General features: G+C 34.2%; 3 protein-coding genes across 14 annotated transcripts; 1 reads left to right on the top strand and 2 right to left on the bottom strand.

The window, feature by feature from the left end:
* Positions 1 to 115: 115 nt before the first annotated feature.
* On the bottom strand, positions 116 to 1,966 carry LOC124217555 (uncharacterized). Of its 3 annotated transcripts, none has more exons than XM_046623354.2 (6): positions 1,750 to 1,966; positions 1,507 to 1,638; positions 911 to 1,053; positions 696 to 769; positions 443 to 557; positions 116 to 259 (listed from the first exon to the last, which is right to left on the bottom strand). In XM_046623354.2, exons 1-6 carry the CDS (start codon positions 1,961 to 1,963, stop codon positions 116 to 118), a joined length of 822 nt encoding a protein of 273 aa, XP_046479310.1. In that variant the 5' UTR covers positions 1,964 to 1,966. The 3 variants fall into 3 exon arrangements, with proteins under 3 accessions (XP_046479310.1, XP_046479308.1, XP_046479307.1); XM_046623352.2 differs by having other exon boundaries at positions 696 to 801; positions 1,515 to 1,638; XM_046623351.2 differs by having other exon boundaries at positions 696 to 1,053.
* Positions 177 to 16,962, top strand: LOC124217550 (glycogen debranching enzyme). Of its 9 annotated transcripts, none has more exons than XM_069135572.1 (26): positions 2,209 to 2,340; positions 4,061 to 4,187; positions 5,336 to 5,459; positions 5,634 to 5,823; positions 5,916 to 6,126; positions 6,362 to 6,496; positions 6,606 to 6,824; positions 6,946 to 7,184; positions 7,276 to 7,488; positions 7,592 to 7,786; positions 7,908 to 8,037; positions 8,119 to 8,242; positions 8,327 to 8,592; positions 8,795 to 8,956; positions 9,066 to 9,274; positions 9,393 to 9,596; positions 9,685 to 9,917; positions 10,028 to 10,117; positions 10,270 to 10,447; positions 10,664 to 11,020; positions 11,150 to 11,297; positions 11,428 to 11,791; positions 11,880 to 12,088; positions 12,195 to 12,380; positions 12,503 to 12,739; positions 12,855 to 16,962. In XM_069135572.1, the coding sequence occupies exons 2-26, from the start codon at positions 4,068 to 4,070 to the stop codon at positions 12,918 to 12,920; spliced, it is 4,809 nt and encodes a 1,602-aa protein (XP_068991673.1). In that variant the 5' UTR covers positions 2,209 to 2,340; positions 4,061 to 4,067; the 3' UTR covers positions 12,921 to 16,962. The 9 variants fall into 9 exon arrangements, 8 of the variants coding, with proteins under 8 accessions (XP_046479296.1, XP_046479297.1, XP_068991673.1 ...); XR_011176983.1 differs by lacking the exon at positions 2,209 to 2,340 and having other exon boundaries at positions 12,855 to 13,499; positions 13,999 to 16,962; XM_046623340.2 differs by lacking the exons at positions 2,209 to 2,340; positions 4,061 to 4,187 and adding an exon at positions 177 to 293.
* Positions 14,055 to 23,822, bottom strand: LOC124217552 (LMBR1 domain-containing protein 2 homolog). 2 transcript variants are annotated; one of them, XM_046623346.2, is made up of 10 exons: positions 23,499 to 23,822; positions 23,041 to 23,381; positions 20,067 to 20,277; positions 19,782 to 19,958; positions 19,461 to 19,638; positions 19,117 to 19,298; positions 18,788 to 19,027; positions 18,494 to 18,695; positions 18,219 to 18,338; positions 14,055 to 17,244 (listed from the first exon to the last, which is right to left on the bottom strand). In XM_046623346.2, exons 1-10 carry the CDS (start codon positions 23,670 to 23,672, stop codon positions 17,009 to 17,011), a joined length of 2,061 nt encoding a protein of 686 aa, XP_046479302.1. In that variant the 5' UTR covers positions 23,673 to 23,822; the 3' UTR covers positions 14,055 to 17,008. The 2 variants fall into 2 exon arrangements, with proteins under 2 accessions (XP_046479302.1, XP_046479303.1); XM_046623347.2 differs by having other exon boundaries at positions 18,294 to 18,338.
* Positions 23,823 to 25,215: the final 1,393 nt, after the last annotated feature.

Genomic DNA, 25,215 nt, shown 5'->3' with positions numbered 1-25,215 from the left:
ATTAATTAGTAAACTCAATGTCATATTTGAAAAATGTGTATAAATTATTATTTATACGTAGATACATACAGATCTAAGTACAGTAAAAATGTACAGGCATATAAAATCTATGGAATTAGTAATATAATAGCTTCGTCATCCAGGTCAATATATGATTCAGGTTATGAACGAAACACCTCGCAATAGTTCCTTTCGAGAAAACACTTTCGGGCATCGGATTTGGTATTGTTGGATTTTTTCGGACTTCCGGACAGTGGGTCTGAAACATATTTCCAGATCTAATGAATATGAAGGTTTGGTTTAACCGGCGTATAGCTGTTGTCATTGCTTTCTTTTGAAATTTTATTCAAACGCGGAATATATCTTTGTCAACACATTTAAAGAAAATCGATTTCAACGGTCTACCGAATACATAAATGATTCAATAACAAGCATTGCTTACATCAATGATCCCGTTTATCACTCTGACAACTAACTCTTTCATTATTTTCGCTGCCTTTATTCCACAGAGCATCGCACTCTTCGTGTAATAGCAGTCTGCTATTGACTTGTATTCACTGTAAGACAAAATAATCAATACGTAATTGATCAAGGATGTGACTAATCGTGATTTTCAAACTTCTTTTCAATTAAACTTTTCCTTTTCTATGTCTACATCTCATGTTCTGAATATTATTTGCTGTTCAATTTCATACTTGCATAGTTCATTATGGGCCATATTCTCAGTCCAATCAGCTGGGCCTGCGCAATCTATATATTCGGTGTGTAGCTCATGAAAACATGAAAGATATTTCTGATAGCCTGTCAAAACAGTACGCTTATTGCATATAAAAATGCAATGAATTACATGGGATACATAGCAAACTTGAAAAAAGGAACATTCACACATATTATAGCTTAGAAATCTTACTTTTCTGATAAGAGCACTCCACGCAAAGTTTAGTGCTAAGAACGCGGAGCCCTGCAATGAGTTGCATGTAAAGATGGTCTTGAGGCAAGGGTGTGCATGTCTGCAGAAATATGTCAATCGAATCCAAATTACCAGCAATTCGTCTATATTTTTAAAGAACAGAAAAATTTTATTTATTTGCTGAGTTTTGTAAAAGGATTTGAAAAGATAAAACACCTGGACGTGCATACATAATGAAGAAACATTGCTGAGCTTAGCTTGGTATTGATTTACTTGCACTCATATTGAGGAGTCTAAAAGAATTGATGTTATTGCACTTTGTCTGAAACTTCAGGAGCTCTTTTTTCAACTGTGAAAATAAACCTCAAGTCTAGACCCTTAAACATTTCCTTGATACGTTTCGAAAAATTTCTTGTGTTCTCTTTTTCATCTTGTCTTTTGCTATGAATCTTTTTTAATTCTACTCATCTATAATATTTAGTTCCATCTATTCTAAACAATTTCTCAAAACTGTTTGAATTAATAGATTTGATAACTTCTTCTTCGAACCAATATTAATCAGTACATTAACCTGTCATGTATGGAAAGTTATATACCTACAAACCTACAAAGATGATCGAGATCTTTATACGATGCTATAAGAAGTAGACTTTCTGGGTTTGTAACTTGTAGTTCAGCTAAGTAGGTCATCAGTTGATTTTCATCACACTTCAGGGCTTCGCGAGTAACTAGAATATTGGGAAATAAGAAAATAGAAGAAAAGTAAATTGAAATGGATAATCCCACATGCGAATTGGAGCCCTAAAACAAAATTGTGATCCGAAACTTAATGAATTTACTTTTCTTAGATACAGTGTTTGCCTTGATGCGTAATCGTTCATCGTTATTCTCATACTTGACACCAATAAATGAACCATAGTCATCATCGTATGGATTATCTTCATTACTATAATCGATTTCATCTTGACAAGTTGTCATCATCGGAACCATTGCGATTACCAGAAATAGCGTCAAAATTTTCAACGCATATTTATGTAAAATATCAAGTTCCATCTAACACTTTGGTACACTTACATCGATTTCTCTCAATCCTGAGTTTTTATTTGACAACGTGTGGTGATCAGTTTAAGAGAATCAAGTATTACCGCCATTGCCACAGTTCAAAAGATACATCTGAAGTTGTCCGATAGAAATCGTCCAATTCACTTGTCGTTGAAGCGCAGCCTGTCGTCTGCTAGTCGTAAGAGTTTAAAAATGGACGAATGGCCTAATTTCATGACCTTCAGCCGCGTAAATAGAGGTCAAATTTGAAATAATATTCCGCATAGTATCGTCCAAATTACATATTGTACAACCAGTCACTCCGCTTTGGAGTGATTTCAAGCTAGTTTAAGGGCTAGTGAAACTTACCAAACAGTTCCTGTAAACCGGTACGTGTATAAGAACGTCAAAACTGTAATCGTATGTTTTCATAATTTACCTATGAAGACACGTTGTAAAATCATACTTGTTACCTCCTTTATTATTTCGCTGGTTTCTATATGTTTTTCTTGATGCATAACGATCTAGATTGCAATCCTTGAAATTGCTCTTGCATGTTTCTTTCCTATAAAAATTTGGCAATTACACTAAACTTGTTTACAAGGTTAATTCCAGATTAGACATAATACCTGAAGTAAGAATAGAACCGTTTGTTGCCACATTGGTTGTGTTGCCGTTGTGGTTACCAGTCTTCTTGGATAGTTTACAGGATTATACTCAAAATACATTTATACCTGTCAACAATGATGCGATAAATATTTGATTTCTGGAATTGTCTAAACTTAAGTTAACTTCCAAACTACGTTGATGCTAACTTTGATTTATCACGATAACTGTCATAAAAGAACTGGTTATACTGATATATACTTTACTAAATTCTTACAAAGGTACAAATATTTAATTTCGCTGGTATATTCATTGTTAGAAATCTTACTATACATAGTATAAAAAATTAATGCATACATAATTTACAAAAATAATATACGATATGCCTATCTAGTTGTCCACATTAATTTCGTACACTATCAATGAAGGAATAACAAACAGCTGAAACTTAGAAGTACTATCGATATTGATATCAATATCTGTTATACTTATTTTTATTTCACGCAATTGTGTAATTAAATAAATTTGAAAAAAGTTATAAACCCTTGTACAATTTTTTTAAGTCTCGAATTTATTTTTTAATATATGCATTTAAGAATAAAATCCTTGCTACTGTATGACCTGCTGTTGCAAAGCTTCTTATCTATGCTGCCGTAATATAATTATTAACCAGGCACTGTGCTGCTTGATCTTCAGTGCAAAATTTCTAATAGTATACTTTCGTTATTTTATTATCATTTTATTTGCACTCCAGACTCAAGTTCATTAGTATATGTAAATATTGTAATTGAATTTCAGTAGAATCGAAATTAATACCTTAGCATTGAGTGTTCAATTTGATTCGCAAAATCAAACTTTATATTTTTGACTTATTAAATACTGTATGAAAAGAATTTCTTCACTGGTCGTAGTCATAATGATAAGTTGTGTTTGAATACTTGTTTTTATACGACCTTTCATCACGCACTTAACTAGTGGACATCACATGTTCTATTGATCTTGCGAAAACAGACTTCTTGTCAATGTACTCTTTGAATGGTATTGTTGATAACTAAACCAGAGATACTGGTCAGTTCAGCGTGTTTGATAAACATGGGCACGGTATGTCTGTATGTCTAGAATGTGTTTTCAAAACGTGTAGACTTCTAATGATGTTTACCTGTACTCTCCCAGCCCACACATTATTGTAATTTTCAATTTGGCAGTCTGTACACTTTGTTTGAGCTAAGATCATGGTTCTGCTATGAATGTGTTCAATGTTTCACATATTTCTTAGTTAACGTTAATCCGGTTTTGAACTAGAATAGATAATATTGAGTTTAACAAAATATAAGGGCATGTATGTCTTCTATTATTTCTGTTGTGATCATTTGGTAATGATGTCATGAACAGAATATTAGTGCATAATTGTGTGGATAAAAAGAAAAATCGTGAAAGCCTCTAGAGAAGTGTCCACATTTCAGTGTAAAACTTCAATAATCTTCAGCTTCTTATGTTGTGTAGTGTCGCAATGGATTCGTGGGCTACATTAAGGCAAAAGTTTCAAAACTCTACGAAGATACTTTTGAAGGGAATAGCGTATTTGATTGAGCGAGTTTATAAATGCCACTGCTTTAGATTGCTCTGGATTGTAAGTTTTACAAGATACAAATACCCTAGTATATCATCGTTTAGTAGTAGTAACTAACTCAATACCAATATTAAGAAATTTCAAATCACCTTGGAAATAATAGTGCTAAATATCTGTGGGTAGGTCTTCATCCATTACTATTTATTCTTCGTAATACCTTCAACGCACCAGTAAAACAAACGGGAATCGTGTTAGCTTCGCAAATAGCTTCCTTATTCCATATCAATTGAATTCGTTATGTCACCAAAGCCTTTGGATAATTTTGTTATGCCTGTTTTGTTCATACATCACCATTGGTTTCTTCATCCTGCAATGCATTACACTAAGAGGAATCGAAAATATCTAAATGCTCATAACTTTTTATGAAGTTATTGAACCCTACAAAAATTTGTTGATTTGTTTATTAACAAAGCAAAACCTGATCAGTATAGCGCATGACACAAGAAAGATAGAAAACACAGTTAATATTACATCTAGTATCAACTATTCTTCATCTCTTAAAAGGAATATTCTTACAATCCCCATTCAGTTTAGTCTAAAGCTGTAACACAAGTAGAAGACTGTTTTTTGAAAAGTTCCTACCTTTATGAATGTTCGTGCAGCAGAACTAGTGTAATATTATACTTTGCTTTTCATGCTGCTACTGGATGCATTGTTTCGGTAGTTTATATTACGGATGCCTGTTCGTTTAATGCCTACTTGTTTCGTTAAATGCGTAAGTACACATCGTACTCCTATCTTACCGATGGCCAAGTTCTATCAGATCTTCGACACACGTAAAATAATCTATAACCCTAATTTAATTCACTGGTTCAACTGTGTAATATTTTGATGAATCTATTCAGAAATTTATTGCATGATGGAAAACTTGCTTATTGTTTTATATAATAATTTTTTTTCTTTCATTTTCATTCTACACTACACTATAAATAGTACCATTGCTTTATAACTACTCAAGCTTAAATTTATGACATCTAACAAAAATTTTATCCAGCTAATTTTTATTGTGTTGTATAATCGTTTAGTGAATAGCAAACAAATTCTTCAGTGTTATCTTGTTTTTTGCATATCAATCCTCCAAAAAAAATACTTAAAAAAATCAATTCAATCGTTCACAGAGTCATTGACTTAAATACCAAATACTTTAGATGTTGAGCAGAAAAATGAGGCAAGGCAGAGACGAAACTACCACATTGTCTGACAGGCAACTGAGAGTTCTTGTCCTTAATAATGGGGAACATCAGGATGGCACGCTTTATCGATTGCGTAAAGGTGCAGTTAATTTAATTATACTCACATGAATAAAATTCATTAAAAATTTTCGCAATCACACGTTTAAGCAAATAGTTTTACATTAAAAAAGCTTCTAGAGAAAGCATGTCTGTCAACTTTTATATTTAGCACGTTTGGTGAACTGAAACTTGATTATCCTTGTTTCTGTACTAGGATGGCAAGTGCAATTCAGACTTGGTCCTTCCTTGCTTGGAAAAAATATCAACATTTTTACAAATCACCCACTAGAAGTCAACCAGAAGTTTGAAAGAACTTCGTACCATCAATTGCTTTTGGTAAATGATTCCGCAGATTTAACACTAGCATTGGCAGGTTCATTCCACTACTACATTACAGATGATAGGTAAGTCTGAACATAAATTACTTCACATGGTATGTTAAATCATGTATCATATACGTGACTGAAAACTCATATAAATCTGTCTCAATTTTAAGGGACGAAAGCAATGGCACCCCAATTGCATCTGGATATCTTCTAGTGGATCCTGAACTATATGTAGGTGGTGGTAAAGAAATTCTTCCTTTGGATTGTATCCAATGTCAAACTGTCCTTTCTAAGGGATTGGGACCGTTACCAACTTGGGAAGAAAAGCTACTTGTTGCTAAGAATTCTGGATATAATATGATACATTTTTCACCAATTCAGGTAATATTGTAATGTGTGTTGATGTCACGCACTTGGTAATTATTTCAATGTGAAGTAGCTGAATAATTTTGGAATTGTAATTATCAATCTTCACTTTTTTCAATTTTTCGAGTTTGTTGATGAGTCCTAGCCATCATTTCATAAGCAATACTTTTAAGTGGTACTATTCATGTTTTCAACACAGAAAAAAAAGTGTATATACCAGATTTGGTTAACAAATGTTTATCTACGTTAGGAACTTGGAGGATCAAGATCTTCGTACAGTTTGTGCAATCAATTGAAATTGAACCCGTCATTCCACAGCGATGACAAGGAAGCGACATTCGAAGATATTGAAAAGTTGATATCTAAAATAAGAAATGAATGGAATGTAAGATTCCCAGTCCACAGTTATATATATTTACATCATTTTTATTGACGTGTATTCCAATGCGGAATCTGTTCATTTGAAAACCACAAGTTTTTTTCTTCAAATTTAGGTACTCAGTGTTTGCGATATTGTTTTGAACCATACAGCTAATGAAAGTTCATTCTTAATTCAACAACCAGAATGTGCGTACAACTGTCTGAATAGTCCTCATTTACGTCCAGCATATATACTAGATGCAGTATTATTTGAATTGACTTTCCAAGTCGCAGCTGGAGAATGGGAATTCAAAGGTATTCCGTCTGTGGTGGAAAACGAAGAACATTTAAATGTGAGGCTACTTTCTCTTATATTTAAGATTGACTAAATATGCTAAATTCTCACGAACTGAGAAGCTTACAGTTTCAGCACCCTGACAATAACCTTTATTACTACCTGTAATTTGTTTTCAGTCAATCAGACATGCTTTGCACACGCACTTTTTACCACTTGTGAAAATTTATGAGATGTTTATACTAGACGTCAATGAAATAGTGGCAGAATTTTTGAGCTTAGCACGAAATCAGGTGCCTCAAGAATTAATGGCAGGAGATAGCGAAGATAATATTTGTGTCATAACAGATCCGGAATTTCGTAGATTGAAGGCTACGATAGATATGCCTCTTGCGTTACGAGTTTATAATGTTTACAGGTATAGTAAAATATTTTGTTTTAACAATATCTATGAATTATTTACCATCACAATTAAGTATCATGATTCAATTAGACAAATTTGATTTTAGAGCCAATTGCTTTGATGAAGAAACACGACTGAAGCGATGTGCACAAGAGTTGAAATCAAAACTAGAAGAGCTCAATGCAGCTATAATTAACGAAGTACAAAACCATTTGAATGCTGCAGTTGAAAATACAATAGCTGGTATTCGATATTTTCGGGTACAAGCGGATGGACCTAAGCAGAAGGAAGTTAGCGAGAGAAATCCACTTGTTCCCAGGCATGTTTATTATCATTTTTATTATCAAAGAGCCAACATTCTATTAAGAAATATATCCCCTATTCCAAATGAATACAGATTACTAATATTTGTGATTTCACAGATATTTCACGGATTATGGAGCTCCCTCATCTTTATCTGAACGAGAATCAATTATGTATTCTGATAAAGGATGTTACCTAATGGCGCACAATGGCTGGGTCATGAATAGTGATCCTCTAAAAAATTTTGCTGATTCAGACTCTACTGTCTATTTACGCAGAGAGCTAATCGCTTGGGGTGACAGTGTAAAACTCAGGTAAGTTTGCAGAACAGAAATGAAAAGGTCATTGAAATTTCAATCTACTGAAAGACATAAATAATTCAGTTTGCTACATTACTCATTGTGAAGTAAAAAATGAATGGTTTTTACACATCAGGTACGGGAACTCGCCCGAAGATTCTCCATTCCTTTGGCAGCACATGACAAAGTATGTTGAACTCACTGCCAAAATTTTTGATGGCATCCGATTGGATAATTGTCATTCAACCCCGATTCCAGTTGCCGAGGTACTTTCAATCGTTATATCAATATTCCTTTCTCTGTGTCCCCAAGTTCGTTTCCAGTAAGATCACTGTTTTTGTTCATAGTATCTGCTGGATGCTGCGCGTAGAGTTAATCCTAACTTATACGTTATTGCCGAGCTTTTCACCAATTCCGATCAGAAGGATAACATTTTTGTAAATCGTCTTGGGGTAACTTCGCTAATCAGAGGTAGGTGGTACTGGTATTCTATCAAGCTTCCATCAGTAGTCACATGCTGAAAACTCACTTTCTACTTCTCATTCTCTTAATTAGAGGCAATGTCAGCATGGGATAGTCACGAAGAAGGCAGATTGGTATATCGGTATGGTGGTGAGCCAGTTGGGGCATTCTTGCAACCTCGACATCGTCCTTTGGTGCCTAACATTGCTCACGCTTTGTTTATGGATTTAACTCATGATAATCCTAGTCCAGTGGAAAAACGCAGTGTATTTGATTTGCTACCAAGTACGGCTCTTGTGTCCATGGCATGTTGTGCTAGTGGCAGTAATCGTGGATACGATGAATTGGTACCACATCACGTAAGCGAACATTTTCATTATAAAAGATTGGTTCATGCTATGCTAGGCACAGATTGTTTTCGTTAACAATATTAATTTGACACAAATATCTACTGTAACTTGGTCAGTCGTTAGGAAACTTCACTAAGCACCAATTACGTTAGAAGTATTAACTATTAGACGAGTAATAGCAAATTCTTAGTAGTGTTTCTTCACATTTCAGATTCACGTTGTTGACGAAACCAGGCAATATACATCATGGACCGATAATGATGAACTAGCTGCAAAAAATGTACATCTTGTAGGCTCTAAAAGTGGTATAATCGCAGCTAAGAAAGCCTTGAATGACTTACACTACTGGCTTGGAAAGAAACATTTTTCTCAGGTACGATACCTGTGTTTATACTTAATTTATTTTTAATTCACTTGGTTCTCATCGTCGTTCATGCATGTTGAAAGGAGAAATTCTACTCTTAGGTTTATAATAATTTCAGGTGTTTGTTGATCAAATGGATCCTGACATAGTAGCAGTGACCAGGCATTCGCCTATTAGTCATGAAAGTGTAGTCCTAGTTGCATTCACATCATTCAAGCATCCTGATACAAATGCGAATGATTTAAGGCGGTATATCAAACCTCTTCGCGTTGAAGGTGTCATTGATGAGATATTGTTGGAGGCATCTTTATCTCACAATGGTGCCACGTAAGTATCTGAAAAATCAAATTCTTGTTTGAATGTCATGTAATCAGATTTTTACTCAGAGAAACTAATTTAGAGTTCTCAATACCGAACATTAATCACAATGTCGTGCTTATTTCAGAAATTGTAAATTACCATTCCAAAAACCAGAGAAGTATACACGGGATGAAGATGTTATAAATGGTTTATCAGAATATGAATTGCATATTAAAGAACACATCCAAATTTGTGACTCCACTATCGTAGAAAAGGTTGACTCTGGTGATCCAAAAATTACGCAACTTGATTTTGTCAACTTTCAGCCTGGAAACATATTGGCAATTCGGTGCGTTAGTATTTCATAACCCAGAATACTTTTATCGAAATAATTATACAGAATTCTAATCCTTATGTTTTGTGTAACGACATTTTAGTGTTTCGCTACATGTCAATATTAAGCCTGCACTTGACAAGCTCCAGAATACTATTAAAACAATCACCTCAACTGAAAATTCTGACTTACGTATCGTTGTCTCTCGGATGAGTTTACCAGATCTCAACAGAGCTTTGTATCGCTGTGAACAAGAGGAACGTGATGAAAGTTCTGGCGCTCTTGGTGTTTATGATATACCTGGATATGGCCCGCTAGTTTATGCTGGATTGCAAGGTAATGAATTCAATAGTTGAAAGTAATTTAGAAGACTACATCTCAAAAATTTTTCATCACTCCAATCAATAATCAAAAATTCACATGGTTAACCATTGGGACTATTTCAGGTTTCATTTCACTACTGGCTGAAGTTCGTCCAAATAACGATCTTGGACATCCGATGTGCATGAACCTTAGACAGGGTAACTGGATGATAGGTATGAACCTCAGAATTCGTCTTAAGTGCTATATTTGTGAAAAAGATCATTCACTCAGAAGTTCTATCTATTACAGACTCATATTACTGGCTCTTAGTACAAAGCTAAAGCCATTGTTTCTTACTATCTTCATAGAATATTTTCTTTTTTAGACTACATTTGGCAAAGGCTCAAAAGAGATGAAGGAACAGCAGCCCTTGGTGAATGGATTGAAAAGGCTGTGGAACCATTTCAAGTAATTCCTCGATACTTAGTTCCGAGTTACTTTGATGTTATTGTTACGAATGTCTACATGACTTTGTTGGACCAATGCTATGCGCTGATGTCTAGGTAAGGGTTCAAAAAATTGCAACACATTTCAAAATAGATGCACTATACCTCATGATTGACATATTACGAACTTTTATCTACCAATTGCGCAACAACATAATACTAACAGTTCAGAATTCATTCTTGATGGGTGTAATATTATAGACCCATTTAGACAACTGATAACATTTTGATGCGACCAATATTACATTTGTAATAAACAAGTTTTTGTTTCAGTTTTGTCCAAAACGGTTCATCGTTCACGAAGTTAATGTCCCTAATCTCCGTTCAAATGGGTGGTGTTATAAAATCAGCTCAGTTACCGGATTTATCGCCAAACTTGGCTGCTCCTAAACCAAAAGTTAAGGAGGTTGACAATTCGAAAATGCAATTGTGTTTGACATTAGCTGCAGGTCTGCCCCATTTCTCTGTTGGATACATGCGAAACTGGGGTAGAGATACATTTATTGCAATCAGAGGATTATTAATTCTGACTGGTAGATATGACGACGCCAGATATATTATTTTGGGATTTGGTGGGACACTGAGACATGGGCTCATTCCTAATTTACTCGACGGAGGAAAGAATTCAAGGTCTCTATATTTAACAATGGATAAGTGCAGTGTAGATGAATCAAAGATTTTTTGTTCACATACAAATTTTTTGTGGTCTTGTGCTGCATTTCTAAATGCATATGCAATAAAGATATATTATACCTGTAGATACAATTGTCGAGATGCTGTTTGGTGGTGGCTGTATACCATTCAAAAATATGTTGAGGAAGTTCCAGATGGCATAGAGATTCTCAAAGATGTTGTTTCGAGGCTCTACCCAACAGATGATTCTCCTGCTCTGCCGGCTGGCAAAGTGGTATGCTATTAAGTATAGATTTAATTTCTTGGAATCTATCTTTAAATAATTCATCTGTCTTTACTCAAAATTTGAATAAATGTTATAATAATAAAATTATAGACTCTTATAATTAATTTTCGCTGTACAGGATCAACCGTTGCACGATATAATTCATGAAGCCCTTAGCGTACACTTCCAAGGCCTTTGCTTCCGTGAACGAAATGCTGGAAAAAAAATTGATGAACACATGACAGACCGAGGCTTTAATAATCAAATTGGCGTACATCCAGAAACTGGTTTTGTTTTCGGTGGAAATGATGCTAATTGTGGTACCTGGATGGACAAAATGGGCTCGTCAGAAAAAGCTGGGAATAAGGGTAAACCTGCTTCGCCGAGAGATGGATCTGCAATTGAATTAGTTGGATTGAGCAAAAGTATTCTTACCTTCTTGGCAGAATTGTATAGGCAGAACATGTTTCCTTATGGAAGTGTTCAGAGAAAAAACCGTGATGGTATGTTTGTTTGTAACACCATAAATACAGTATAACAAGATTCAGTAGAAATCAGAATGTATATGCTCATACCATCTTAATTTCTTAGGATCTATTGTAACGTGGAGTTATAAACAGTGGGCTGATAAAATCGGATCAAGTTTTGAAACTTATTATTATGTAAATGAAAAACCAACGGATGGAGAGCTGAAACCAGAACTAATACATCGACGTGGAATCTACAAAGATAGTCATGGTGCCACACAACCATGGGCCGATTATCAACTTCGGCCTAATTATCCTGTTGCTATGGTCGCCGTAAGTACTTCATTTTAGTTAATAATTAACCATCATACCTTTGTGCCATATATAGCCATATATATCTTTGGACGAATTATATATAAAATCAACTGTCCGTCTCAAGGCTCCGGAAATGTTTGACCCACACCATGCATGGACAGCGCTGAAACAAGCGGAAGAAATATTGCTGGGCCCGTTAGGCATGAAAACATTAGACCCTGCTGATTGGGCATATAATGGCTACTATGATAATTCTAATGATTCAAATGATATTAAACTAGCACATGGGTGGAACTATCATCAGGGGCCGGTAAGTTATTGTATTCACAAAAATAAAAGGTCAGATTATGATCGTATATGCAATTGCAACTGTAATGTTTTGATTGTTTTTGTACTTTTCATTTTTTATATTGGCACTATTACGTCTTTCAGGAATGGGTTTGGCCAATAGGATACTTCCTTAGAGCGCGTCTCCATTTTGCATCATTGGTTGGTGGTGAAGACCAACTTCGTAGAATAATAGAATCTACCGAAGCTATTATATCCAAACATTTGGTTGAAGCATCTACCAATCATTGGAGAGGACTTCCAGAATTGACAAACAAAGACGGCGAATATTGCCGTGATAGCTGCCGCACACAGGCATGGAGTGCTTCGGCAATTATCGAGGTGAGTGCTTCAAATAGGTATAACGTCAGGACTAATAGTGAGTTGATTTTCTTACCATTTCCATCATGTGTTGATGTTTTTGATGATGATGTATGAAGACTTTATATGTCCGCAGGTTCTTTTTGATTTGGATAAAATAAAACAAGGATTGTCTTCTACTGGAAAGAATGCATCAAACTGATATAATTTTGCGTGTGTTCACCACCGCCACTTACACTTAGAATATTTGAAGCTAGTAAAAGATCGTATCGCAGAAGATAGACAAAGCCAAGAGAGTATTTGTACTGATGAAGATACAGTAGCTGCACTTTGCACGGAGACACACGCATATGTTACTCCGCCAATAGACTCAGCGCAAGCACAATCACAGCACACTATCAATTTTGGGGTTATTTCCGAAACTGAAGCGTATTCCAATAACAGATCAATTAGTGATCCATCAGTTGGAAATGCAGACACAGAAATTAAAGCTAACACGTCTGTTGCTATGAATTGTCCACTATTCCATGATGATCAAAACTTAAAAAGAGATGTACCTAATTTAGAAAAACGAAGTTCTGAAATCATTACCGATGTTGCGCAATTTATGTATGGAGAAAAATTGTACTCTGGGGATTCAGAAAATTCATCAAGCCAATACACGTCAAGAAACATTCATAGTAGTCATGCTATTGACCAACTGATGGAGAATAAACCGTGTCACATAAATGTTAACGCACTTTCCATCAAACGTTCATTATGCTCGGATTTCCAAGTTCAAGTAAGTTGTACCGATGTTTCTAAACCCCGTCCAACTGATCATATTTATGAAGAGATTGGAATAGTTACAGAGTCGCCAAATATGTCAAAATACGATATTTTGAATTACTATGAAAAATATAGCCCCACAACAGCTAAAATGCTGATAGACACATTATTTCTACCCAATCATAAAATTTGCAAGATCTGTGCAGCTAAGCAAACTAGTGTTGTATACAGTGATCGCTTAATTAGATTCAATAAGCCACTTTACGCCAAAGAAGTGACTTTATATCAAATAGAAAATTCTCTCTACTTTAGGTATACTAATAACATGACATCTTACTCTAATTACGGGCATATACATGATGATTTAGACTCTGAAAACTTTCTACCTATTTATAATCAAAGGAAGTCAAATACTCCTGGAATTTTTTATTCAAACAATCCTTCAACAGACATCTTTGATTTGAAATCGACTTTGGAGCCAACTATAAAATTAGTAGATAATGTTTTTCAAGGGCTAGCTGACACTGAATTATATCACCGAAATACAACCCATTTTTTCAATCGGATATCTGCAAACGGCTTTGCACCCATGGTATTTAATAGCGATGGGAATCATTTTCTACAAACACTTAAAAGCATTGGATATGGAACAGATTTGAAGAATTGGATCAATTATCGCCAGGATGCAGTGAAATTGCGAAGTTCAAAATCACATGAATTACCCCTATCTGTTATCGAACCTCATCCAGACAGATCTAGCTTGTTATTACTTGAGCCTTTGCTGTTCATGCCAGATATATCAAATCCTAAACGAAAAAAGGCCAAGAATCGTATCACACATTCTGAACGTCTGAAGATAGTAAGAATGATGATCGCCTATACGTTAGCGTTCTTCCTTTTGGCAATTATTACGTTTTATATAATATATTTCAATTGAATTATTTAATTTATTGTGTAAGAAGCTTCAAATAATTTACGTATTGACCACAGATGGTCAAGTGATTTATGTGCACAAATATTTTCGGATCATTACCAAACAGAAGTGACAATAACTCCTTCAAAATTACAAGCATACGTATATTTTTCCTGCTTGCTGTTTTTATATGTATTTCATACAAACATGAAGATAAATCAATTAAGATTTTCATGTTGCATAGTAATATTTCATTCGGAAATTAATCAGAAATTTTGATTTGTTGTGAGGTATAATATGCATTACATACAATTTTGGAACCTATGTAAACTATGATCAACAGGCCAAAATTTAAATCGCACAATCGAAATTAATCACTTACATATATCAAGTATTGATATTCTCACACTAATTCAAATGGAAGCAATCAGCTTTCATTGAAAATGTCCTTTGATCCTATAGGATATAACAAAATTTTAGAAAAATGTAGAAAGAAAAGAAGAAAAAAATAATAGCTTTAATTGTGAGTATAAAAGTGGTATAGATGATACTATTTCTTGTATTTTATATCCTTTTGTTATTTTTACGACCGCAATAAATCGTCAAGACTGTGTTTACATGTAGTGGTTTTGGGAATTGAGGGATTAACTAATAATCATAAAAAGCTTTTCACTTTTGTTCCAAAGGAATGAAAAGAAACATGTTTTTAATAAAATGCACACCAACGTTTTAATTTTTAGGTATGCTTATTATTTGTATTACTATCATTATAATTATTATTACTATTTATCTGTGGTACATAGTGGAAATATATACTATATACAACCTCATACATTTTATCCTTAAACACTGAATCCCAGTTGAAATGATCATGCCTTCTACGCTAGAATACAGAAAAAAAGGCGCGACTAGTAGAAATAGCAAATATTGTACATATAGCCCTCCAAAAAGCGGATACTCTATATTACTAAGTTTAGCGATTTCTCCAGTTATTTTTCGGTGAATTCATGACCGAAAAAATTTGTTATCGTCATGATAGAATATTTAACACATAATAAAGCTTTATATTAACTATTTTCTGAATAATAGACTATAACAGTATTTCATTTTTAAATTAATTTGAACTTCGGCGATTTAAATTAACTTTTACTAAAAACTTAGAAACTGGCAAATGAATTAAGTCTAGTTACCAGAGAAACATGATTTGCCATACTTAGTTATGAATTAAAGTACTAAAAAAACGCGGAACTAACGTGTATCTTAGGTAGGTATGTTATTGGGCAGCAGAAAACAAAGGATCCATGACTTGTATCTAACAATATGTACGCACATTACATGGCGATAACCTTTGGCCTAAGTTACATGTTGAAACAATGATCGAGCAAGTTCAATATTGAAATGTCCCAAATACTAAATTCGGGGTTTTAGCTCTATAACTGTGTAATCACTGTTCTAGGGCTTTAAGAATTGACGAAGGTATTCTTAATATTGACTACATATTCCTATACATCTAAAATACTAGGAGAGAAAATTTGAAGTAAAATGATTTAATAATTTGCTCAATAATTTTGCTCTAATGGATAAGTTTGTTACGCGCAGTATATTGAAGTTGCAAGGTATGCGCCCCAAAAATCTTGAGCAGTTCGAGCTTGTAATACAGAATTATTAAAGCATGCTTATACATACCTAGGTATAAAGTCATAATATAGTATAAAGTTTGTTCATATATATTGACTATGTATAAAATTACTACTTCCAAATTCCAGATTTTTGGAAAGGATTATACATATATTAAGTTTAACTGCTTGTTCGCAATTTAATAGGTATGTATGTACAACCAAGGAAAATCCATGTATATACTTTTGTAGAAACACAAACGTTTTAATTTATTTCGGGTTGCTAAATTTTTCAATAAGAAAGGTTTTTCGTAACTAAATTAATCTTTCGTTAATTCAAAATTATTTAATGTTCGTATACCTTGATCTACCTATCCAAGTCATATTTCCATCTATTCACAGAATCTGAAGGTAGTTGAAGAAAGATTGTACCTTCATTATAGATCCTTTTCTTGTTTAGAATAACACTATAATTAAATTAACATAGGAATGCAATGGATGAAGTGGAATAAATTCTATAACTTTAATGGAGATAAAAAAAATAATTTCAAATAATGAAACTAGGAATACTTGATACGAAAAATCAAGACTACAAAAGTTGGTGACAATGTAATATACACATATATATCTATATTTCTTTTCTTCTTCAATTGTTGTAGCGGTTAAAGAAAATTTAGTGAAACATGGAAAAATAAAATAGATATATTCAATAATTATATTGAAGATAGTAACGCTTAGTATATAGAACATTCCTATTCCGTGATTCACAAGTACAAGTGGTATAATATATAGAAAAACGTGAGTCTCATTATGTACATGTAACTTTATGCACATTTACGATTCCAATATTATTCACTGGCATAAGTTAGCAAACAATTTTTTATTTTCTGAAGTCTTACCAGTCAAAATAATTTTCCTAATTTGTCAAGGTGAGGCCAAATCCGAAACGGTGAATTCAAAAAACTGAATATGAAACGCACACATCTAACACCCTTAAATGTCATCAAATAAACCTCTAGGAGGAGGTCCAACACGACTGCTATTCGTAGTATAAGTGGTTAAATTATCGGAACTCAAATCGTGGTAAATCTCCGCCTGATATCCATGATCATAATGGTTACTTGGTGTGTAGCGATCACTTTCACCAACATAGTAGTCTGTAGATTCGACATCGCGCAAAAGCCCAGTTCTTGCAGACTCTGTAGACTCATCTCGTCGCAAAGGTCTCACTGTTAGGATAATTTTTTATATTGAATTTGAGAAAAAAATCATGCTACCTGTTGTAATAAGCAACATGTTCAAATGCTAGGTGTAATTTTGAATTGCATCATAAGTGATTATAAACTAGTAACAAAATAGAGAAATTCAATTTTCGTTCAAATTTCACATCAATTACCAGTCTTTTTTGTCTCGTAAAGTTCAGATCTATGCAAGCAACCAATATCACACATAATATCAAAATCTACAATACCAAAGTTCAAGTACAAAAATCAAGTGTTTCTGTCATGCATTAACTTAGAATACATTCATTATCTATAGAAATAAAGGAGCAGCGAAATAATTATAATAGTAAAATGTAGTTTAATGTTTAAATCCAACATTTATTGAGCTACATGTACAATACCATTCCTTTCAAGGTCAAGTATTAACTTTAATTAGACTGCTACATGTTCAAATATATATAAATAAATCGATATAAAATATCGAAAGTATAAATCGATAGAGTTAAATAAATAATTTCAATACTTTCACATAAATCTGCACTGAGAATACTTTTATGTTCTACATTTGACAAGTAAATTATTTGAAATTAATTGGAAGTATTCATACGTCAAATATAAATAGCAAAAAATGTTCAAATATGATCAATTATGATTATTTGAAGATATTGGAAAATGAAATGCATCTATTAGGTATTCAAAAATTGAGCAATGTGATTTTAAGTACTAACCAGCAGAAGTTAATCACTTAACTCGAAAATAAGTTTCACCTTTCACTGTAAGTGTCAGGAAACTCATGCATACCAAAATGAAAATTAAGAATAATATTTTTGTTTTTTACAACAAGCATTATTTAAAAGCGGAATTCTTGCATGCAGTAAAAGATAAGATAATGCATACATCTAAAATTCATATGATACTAAGCAGAATACATTTTAGAGGCAGGAAAACTAAATCTCGAGTCTAGACAATTTCGTACATACCAGTATCAGTACTTTGTCTAGCTGTTCTATAACGAGATGCAGTTCCTAAATTATTGAACCTTTCTTGAAACTCACGTCTGCGACTCATGGAGTCCTCGGTGCGCTGGCGCTTACGTCGCTCTGAAAAAATATTAATCAACAAGTAATGTTGAGTCATTTTCAGTTATTCAGTCATTTGACTAAACATCGTGTCATTTTCAGAGCAGTATTTGGGACACTTACTCTAAATTGCCATTGTAAGCTGGAATAAATGATATTATTTCGTCTCTACGTACCACGTTTGATCAGCTCACGACCTTCTTCAACGAGATCAGTTGTTAACTCATCATCACCAAGGAATTGTTGAAACCCAAGCATCGAGAGTAATCTACTTCCAAGACTAAAGTATGTTGCCAAACAGAAGGCTAATATTGCCATTGGAAAGTACACATTGAAACCATCTGAGATAATTGATATAACATCCATGTGACCCATTACCTATCAATAAATATGAAAATATAGTATTCAGTAAAAGAACTGAATCAGTAGAGAAAATATACAGATTTCAATTTGCAAGGTAGAAGATATACCTGCGTGTAGTGTGTTTCCAAAATATGCGTTTTAATGATATGTGAGTCCATGTGAATTAGACCCAAGAAATTCAGACACATTGGAGGCGTAAGCCGACAGAGCATCATCCCACTGAATATTAAACTGTACTCATTTGTTTGATGATGTGGAGCCAGATAGTACAGATTTAATACACGAATCTTTAATACAGTCGAATAAGCACAATAGCAGAGGTAAGCTATAATTAATGTCGACAGAATCTGCAATTAGCAATAGTAATTATATAATATCAAGAAATTTTTTTTTAAAAGTAGTAAATAATACGATCGAATTGATATTAGTTAATTACCTCAATTGTGAAGTAATCATATTTAACTTTTGCCAAATTCACAAATTGCGCAAATAAAGATAAAACTGGAGATTTGTTGAAAAATGTTACTTCTGACCAGACAACAGCGACAGAGAGAGCTCCAGCAGCAAAGGCGGCTAGCTTCTGAGCATAACTCTTGATTACGCATTTCCAATACCATTCTGTAGAAAAAGCATAATATTTTAATAGATAAAACAGTTCTATTTATTCATAACAAAACTATTTTCACAGAGATTATTAAATATTTAAATTCTCACTTGAATTATGCGTAGAATCATGAACATAAAGCACATATCAACTTTTAAATGGGTAATTGTACATACCAATAGTAGGGTTGTAAAGCAGTCGCAGCGGTAATGGACGGACAATGGGAAATGTCGGCTTGAATCTTCTGTCATGGCTAGCTTGATTCTTTGCAATATCTTCCAGATGAAATATCTTTTCTATTAAAATTCCCCATTGTGTTTCCGTTCGTTGCAGAGTTTGCAGAGATTTTATAGTCTAGAAATACACCGATTTATGAGTAATGATTAGCAGAGATGAAAAACAATTGATTTAAATAACTTGTTTGGAAAAAATAATACATGGTTTAACGAAGTAAAGAAAAAGTTGCAAGGCTTAATAAGGAATTATGTATAACATACATGTTTATGGAGACGGATGAGAGCTTTTTCTGAAGGTGAATCCGTAGGAGTGTCATCTGGTAATTGCCTCCTATTCATTCTATCTTTTAATTCAGCAGGCACTTTTTGAAATATAGTTTCCAAATTACGATGGAATGGATGACCAACTCCAATAGCTACTGACGCTGCTTGTAAGGCCTAGAAAAGCGAAATATTACAAATTTGTTAAGCAGGAAACGAACTACCATAAGTATTTGTGCAGAACAATAACATTCCTAACTTTTAATCACTATTATAGATTGATACCTCAAGAACATCATCCACTGTTTCTTCAGCTTCACATTTATCCAGGCTTAGCTTAGCTGCTTTAAAGTAGCTATAATGTAAAGTGTATCCAGGTTTGCTAGCATTCCATAATCCACGAGGTACTTCGACAAGAGCGTAACCCAATAATAGTACAAGGAGAAATAGTCCCCAAGTGTTTGAGGCAGATGATGCTATAGCTTTCAATTTTTGACTGTAACGCAATGTGTAATTTTTGTTCATTTCTATTTATTTCTTTTGTATGGTTTGAAAATAAATCGAAATCCTAATTTTTTTACATAATAGCGCACGACTTATATCTACCAATACCCAGAAAGTAACGGACAGTTTGCAATTGATGGGTTGTAACATCTTTATTTGAATTAATTTATAGGTTGTAAAGAAATGCACAAATTATTTACATGCATATTAGGGACAAATCAACTTGGAGATGTTTATTGATTGTAATAATGATAAACTGATTATCCCTCATAATAATAATTACAATATGAAGTATAATACAATCAATCAATCATTGAATAGTATATCTATAAAAATATGAATTTCATCCAGAAAATACAGGAATAAGCTTAAAAGGAGCTTTATAGTCACTTGTATCCTCCTCGAAGTCATCGAATCTTCTTTCGTTGTAGTTGTCAGAAGTTCTCCAGCTAGCCACTCTTCCATCTCCCGACCAATTTGAGTCACTACCCCAGGATGCATCTCTTCGATTTCTTCCAGATTTATCATTTACGTGATCACCAATAGCATCTGGTTCCTGTATTCTGTACATACTCTTGTCCGATTCGATATCCGAAGGATTCTTGAAAATATTTGAATTTTGTAAACTTCTCTTAGCTAGTACAATGGCAGGATCTAGAAGATCGTGTATAAATAATTCTTCATCATCGATCTCTTTTTCCAATGTCGATTCAGTTGTAGTGGTGCTCGGAGTACTTGCTTTACTTGTGGCTGAAGTTTCTTGTTTTGTGGTCAAGTTTGAGAAATCTTTTGCATTATTCGACGACATCTGCGTACTGGATGAGTGTTTAACTGTAGGGGAATCAGTGATGGTAGAATTCTGCTTATTATTAACACTTTCTATATGTTTCAAAGATTTAAAGTCACTCGAACTGATTCCGTCGGAAGAATTATGCGGTGCACTATTGTACGAACTTTCTTCTGCGACTAAAGATTCCGACCCATCTGTGGAATTGTTGGTATTTTTTCCACTACTTTCCAGATCCGTGGTAGATTCTTCCTTTTCTTCGTCCTGTATGTCATCTGGTATAGGTTTGGAGGTTAAGGATAAATCCTGAGGAACTGTAGAAGTAAGAGTCTCGTTTTCGACATTAGATAAAGCTGATGTGGTACTGAGACTATGGTTGTCATCAATGGTCTCAAACTCCTCATTCTGCAGAACATCTATATTTGATATGCTGCTCGATTCAAATTCACCATTTTCCTCAGATTCGTTTGATTCGTCAGATTCGTTAGATTCGTTAGATTCGTTAGATTGGTCGGATTCGTTAGATTCGTTGGATTCGTCGAATTCATCGGACTCGTTGGCTTCATCAGACTCATCAGATTCGATAGATTCATCAGATTCACCAGATTGATCAGACTTAATAGATTTATTAGTCACATCAGATTTATTAGACTTATCTTGCTCAACTAATGGAATCACCAATATTTCCAAATCCATTGAACCCTCTTCTATTTCGCCTAAAATAACACTTTCAGTTGCTTCTGGTGATGCAAAGGAGGAAGGAGGTGATGTAAGCGAACTACGATCAATTTCAGAATTATTGGAAGATTTCTTCGAAGCAATATCGGTTGTTGGAACAATCTTCATTGAAGAAGTAAAATCTTTTTCAGAAATGAGCATGACATCAACTGCATCTTCATTACTTATACTATAAACAGACAGCGGCGTATTTGTCGTTTGATAACTCCCATTCAATGATTTCTCAGTTTTTACTTCATCATCACTCGGAGTTGTTGGTTCAGTAGTCGAATGAATTGTGACTGATTCTGCCTTTGGCGAAATTTTTGACTTCTTGCTATTAACGATCAAGCTTTCTGATATCGCCGACACATTTTTAAATTGTTGAATGGATTCTGAATTCGTTTTCGGCGTGGTAGAAAGCTTCTGATAGTTACCATCGTCTACAGAATCTATTGGAATCACAGATAGTATGTCGTCTGTTGATACATCATTGCTTGAATCCAATGGTTTTTGTTCAGAACACGAAAATGTCAAGAAAATCAGAAGTATTAAGATTTTCATATTACACTGAAAAATATAACTTGTAGGATGAAATTTTTGAGATTAGTATGCTCGCACGCGAATTCTACTTCGTAGTGGCAGATTATTGTCGACGAACGCATGTCATATAGGCCCCATGACATCAGCACGAATAGTGTTAATGGGTATACAGATTGTGCTAATCGTTACTTAGCATTCAAAATACTATGGAAACGATTTAGTAGCAATAACCGTACATGGCCAACCATTCTTGAGAGTCACTTCTCTTAACTCGCAGATTTGTATAATGAGCCAAAAAAAATCTGAATTTATTTAAGAGAGTAGTTAGTAATATGTTCGCAAGTTGTTGCTCGTGTGTTTTAAGCGACGGGTTTCGTATACACATTTCAAGGATTTATATTTTAGACTCAACAGGTACACCCATGTATCTTCAGAAATTTTTCCATTGAATCTTCTTCTTAAATCAACACAAATCTCTGTGCTGACTGATGGCTTACAAACACTTATATTTGCAAAGTTAGTCATGCATCATCAACAAGACGATTCAGTTTGTGTGTATGATTTGCAATAAACATGAGTTCACAATGTTATTGAATATAAAAATAGTTTATTTCCTTACGTTCAACGTCATATTTGCATAACAAATTATATGTCATATTGTAACTTTACTGTTAGAGTGACTCCATGAAACGAAGGTAATGAACTCACCCGTCAAGATCCAAGCCAGGTTTCAACGCAATGTATATCAACAATATACCGCAGATGAACAGATAGCTGCCATAATAAATAGCGTTGTCGATCAATGCAGACTTTAACTTTCCGCTCACAGTGAAATCTCCTGCCTTGATGTAGGATTGCATCAACGGAAGAATCAGCCATGTCAAACATTGAGAAGTCCAGTACACAACCCTCCACAAGTTTGGATAAACATTGTCGGGCACACTAGACCATGGCTCTCGACACGTCAGAGGTGCAATCGTCACATTTTCACTGACGGTGGTTGCAGTCAAGTTTAGATTATTTTGCTCACGACATTGTCTGTAAACTGTCTGGTGGACAAGTAAACACATGAAATCAGGCCAATTTGCGAAAGAAAATTTACCAGTTGTCAAGTAAATTTTGAAAAATTCGTAGTAAATTATCGCAAGTAGCAAAAATCGACTTACCGACGAAACGTCCAGCGGCAGTACAAATATAATTAACAGAGAAAAGTACCAAGCAATGAGAACAGCTATGGTGACAATGATGTGATGTCTGTACACATTTCCATATCTATAGAGTAATGTTGCTGCTAAGCAGAAGGCAAATATCACCTCGGACAAAAGCAGCCTAATGCTCATTTTTGTGCCAGTTTGATTTACAACGCGCACAAAAATCAGTTGGGTACAACGTATACAGGTACTTGGAACTTTGTATCACACGTAATTTGATTCTACTTTTCCTGGGTTTTTAGTATCTGACTGTTTGCCATTTCTTTAATTTTAAGCTCAGCCTCTTTTTGCATATTCTCCAGCTTTTCAAGCGTTATTGACTTCAGTGGCATCAATTTCGGCTTGCAAAGAATGTAATCGGATATTTCTTGATCGTAGATTACACCCTGCTGAGGTATTACCACGTTAATTTGGTCGACGTCATTATTTTGTCGGGATTCTGACATTTTTTATGGAAACTTGAAAAGTCTGTAAAATAATAACAAACAGATTATTTCCGAACATCTAGCAAAATCCATTATTGCACAAGTCAGGAATAAACGGAATGAATTGAGCTTGTGAACAACGTTTAAGGCTAGCTGCACAATCTCAGGTAAAGAGAAAATCTTGCAAAAGAGACAGCTAAATTTCTGAAACTGATACAAATACTGAAAGAAAAGACAGAGGATAGATTGGCAGAGTCGTGAGGTAAATGAAATGTGAACAAGCTGTCTGATAAGGTACAATGCAACTTTATAAAACCTTGAGCAAGATTTTCAAATGTTATAGAGAATATTATGATACTCTGGTAATGAAGGTGGGAAAATTAAAAAGTGATTAGAATGTCCAAAGAGTAGGTGGATCTTGTACAGTTCTAAATAATTTGATTATTCAGTGCTGAAATCTGTTGTTCGATAATGGTGAACTCTATTAAGACTTGTCTAGGCCTTATCCAGATTACAGAATAATTGCATGAGTATTTGACATTGAGGAATGTAACAGCAGCTTATTTTTAGACTAAGAAATGGCATACGAAAGAAATAAAAATGTCTGTGACAAATCGAACTATCACATCTCGTGTTATCAAATCGACCATTCAAAAGTCTTGCGAGAAAATTGCAAATACTGAGATTACATGTTGCCAGTTATTCTTTGGTTAATGATAGGTTAGGAGTGTGGAAAGTTATACATAAGTAGAGAAATTGAAGTCTAGAAAGTCGATTACTAAATCTAATGAATCTGAAAAGAAATTCCAAGTTCACGAGTTGAACGAAATGTAATTGCAACGTGTGAACGAATGAAAATACGGCTAGATAACAGAAGAAACTGTAAACGGCAGGGAATTCCTTGCATGCACAATATGTTGATAAAAATCGACATGCTGGGAAAATATACAGTGGAAAGGACATGAATTTTCAAAAGCGTGTACACTAAGTTGCATGTACGACTCATTGTATATACGCTCGTGCTACTTTCATTTCAATAAAATGATAGCAAGAACGCTTAAAGAGCAGCGTGTGTCAAACGTCAAACACTTGTATTAGGTATATTTCTGTGTGTTAAAACACGGTTGTTACTTATTTCAGGTTATACCATAACCTACGATGTAGATTGTCCTGTTCTGCTAGCACACTTGTACGAGTGACAAATTAAACATTACCATCGTCTTTCCAATTGTTACATGAACTTCAAC

The sequence above is a fragment of the Neodiprion pinetum genome, chromosome 4, assembly GCF_021155775.2.
Source record: "Neodiprion pinetum isolate iyNeoPine1 chromosome 4, iyNeoPine1.2, whole genome shotgun sequence".
NCBI lineage: Eukaryota > Metazoa > Arthropoda > Insecta > Hymenoptera > Diprionidae > Neodiprion > Neodiprion pinetum.
Note: the sequence above shows the minus strand (reverse complement) of the source record. Positions and strands in the feature narration are given on the sequence as shown.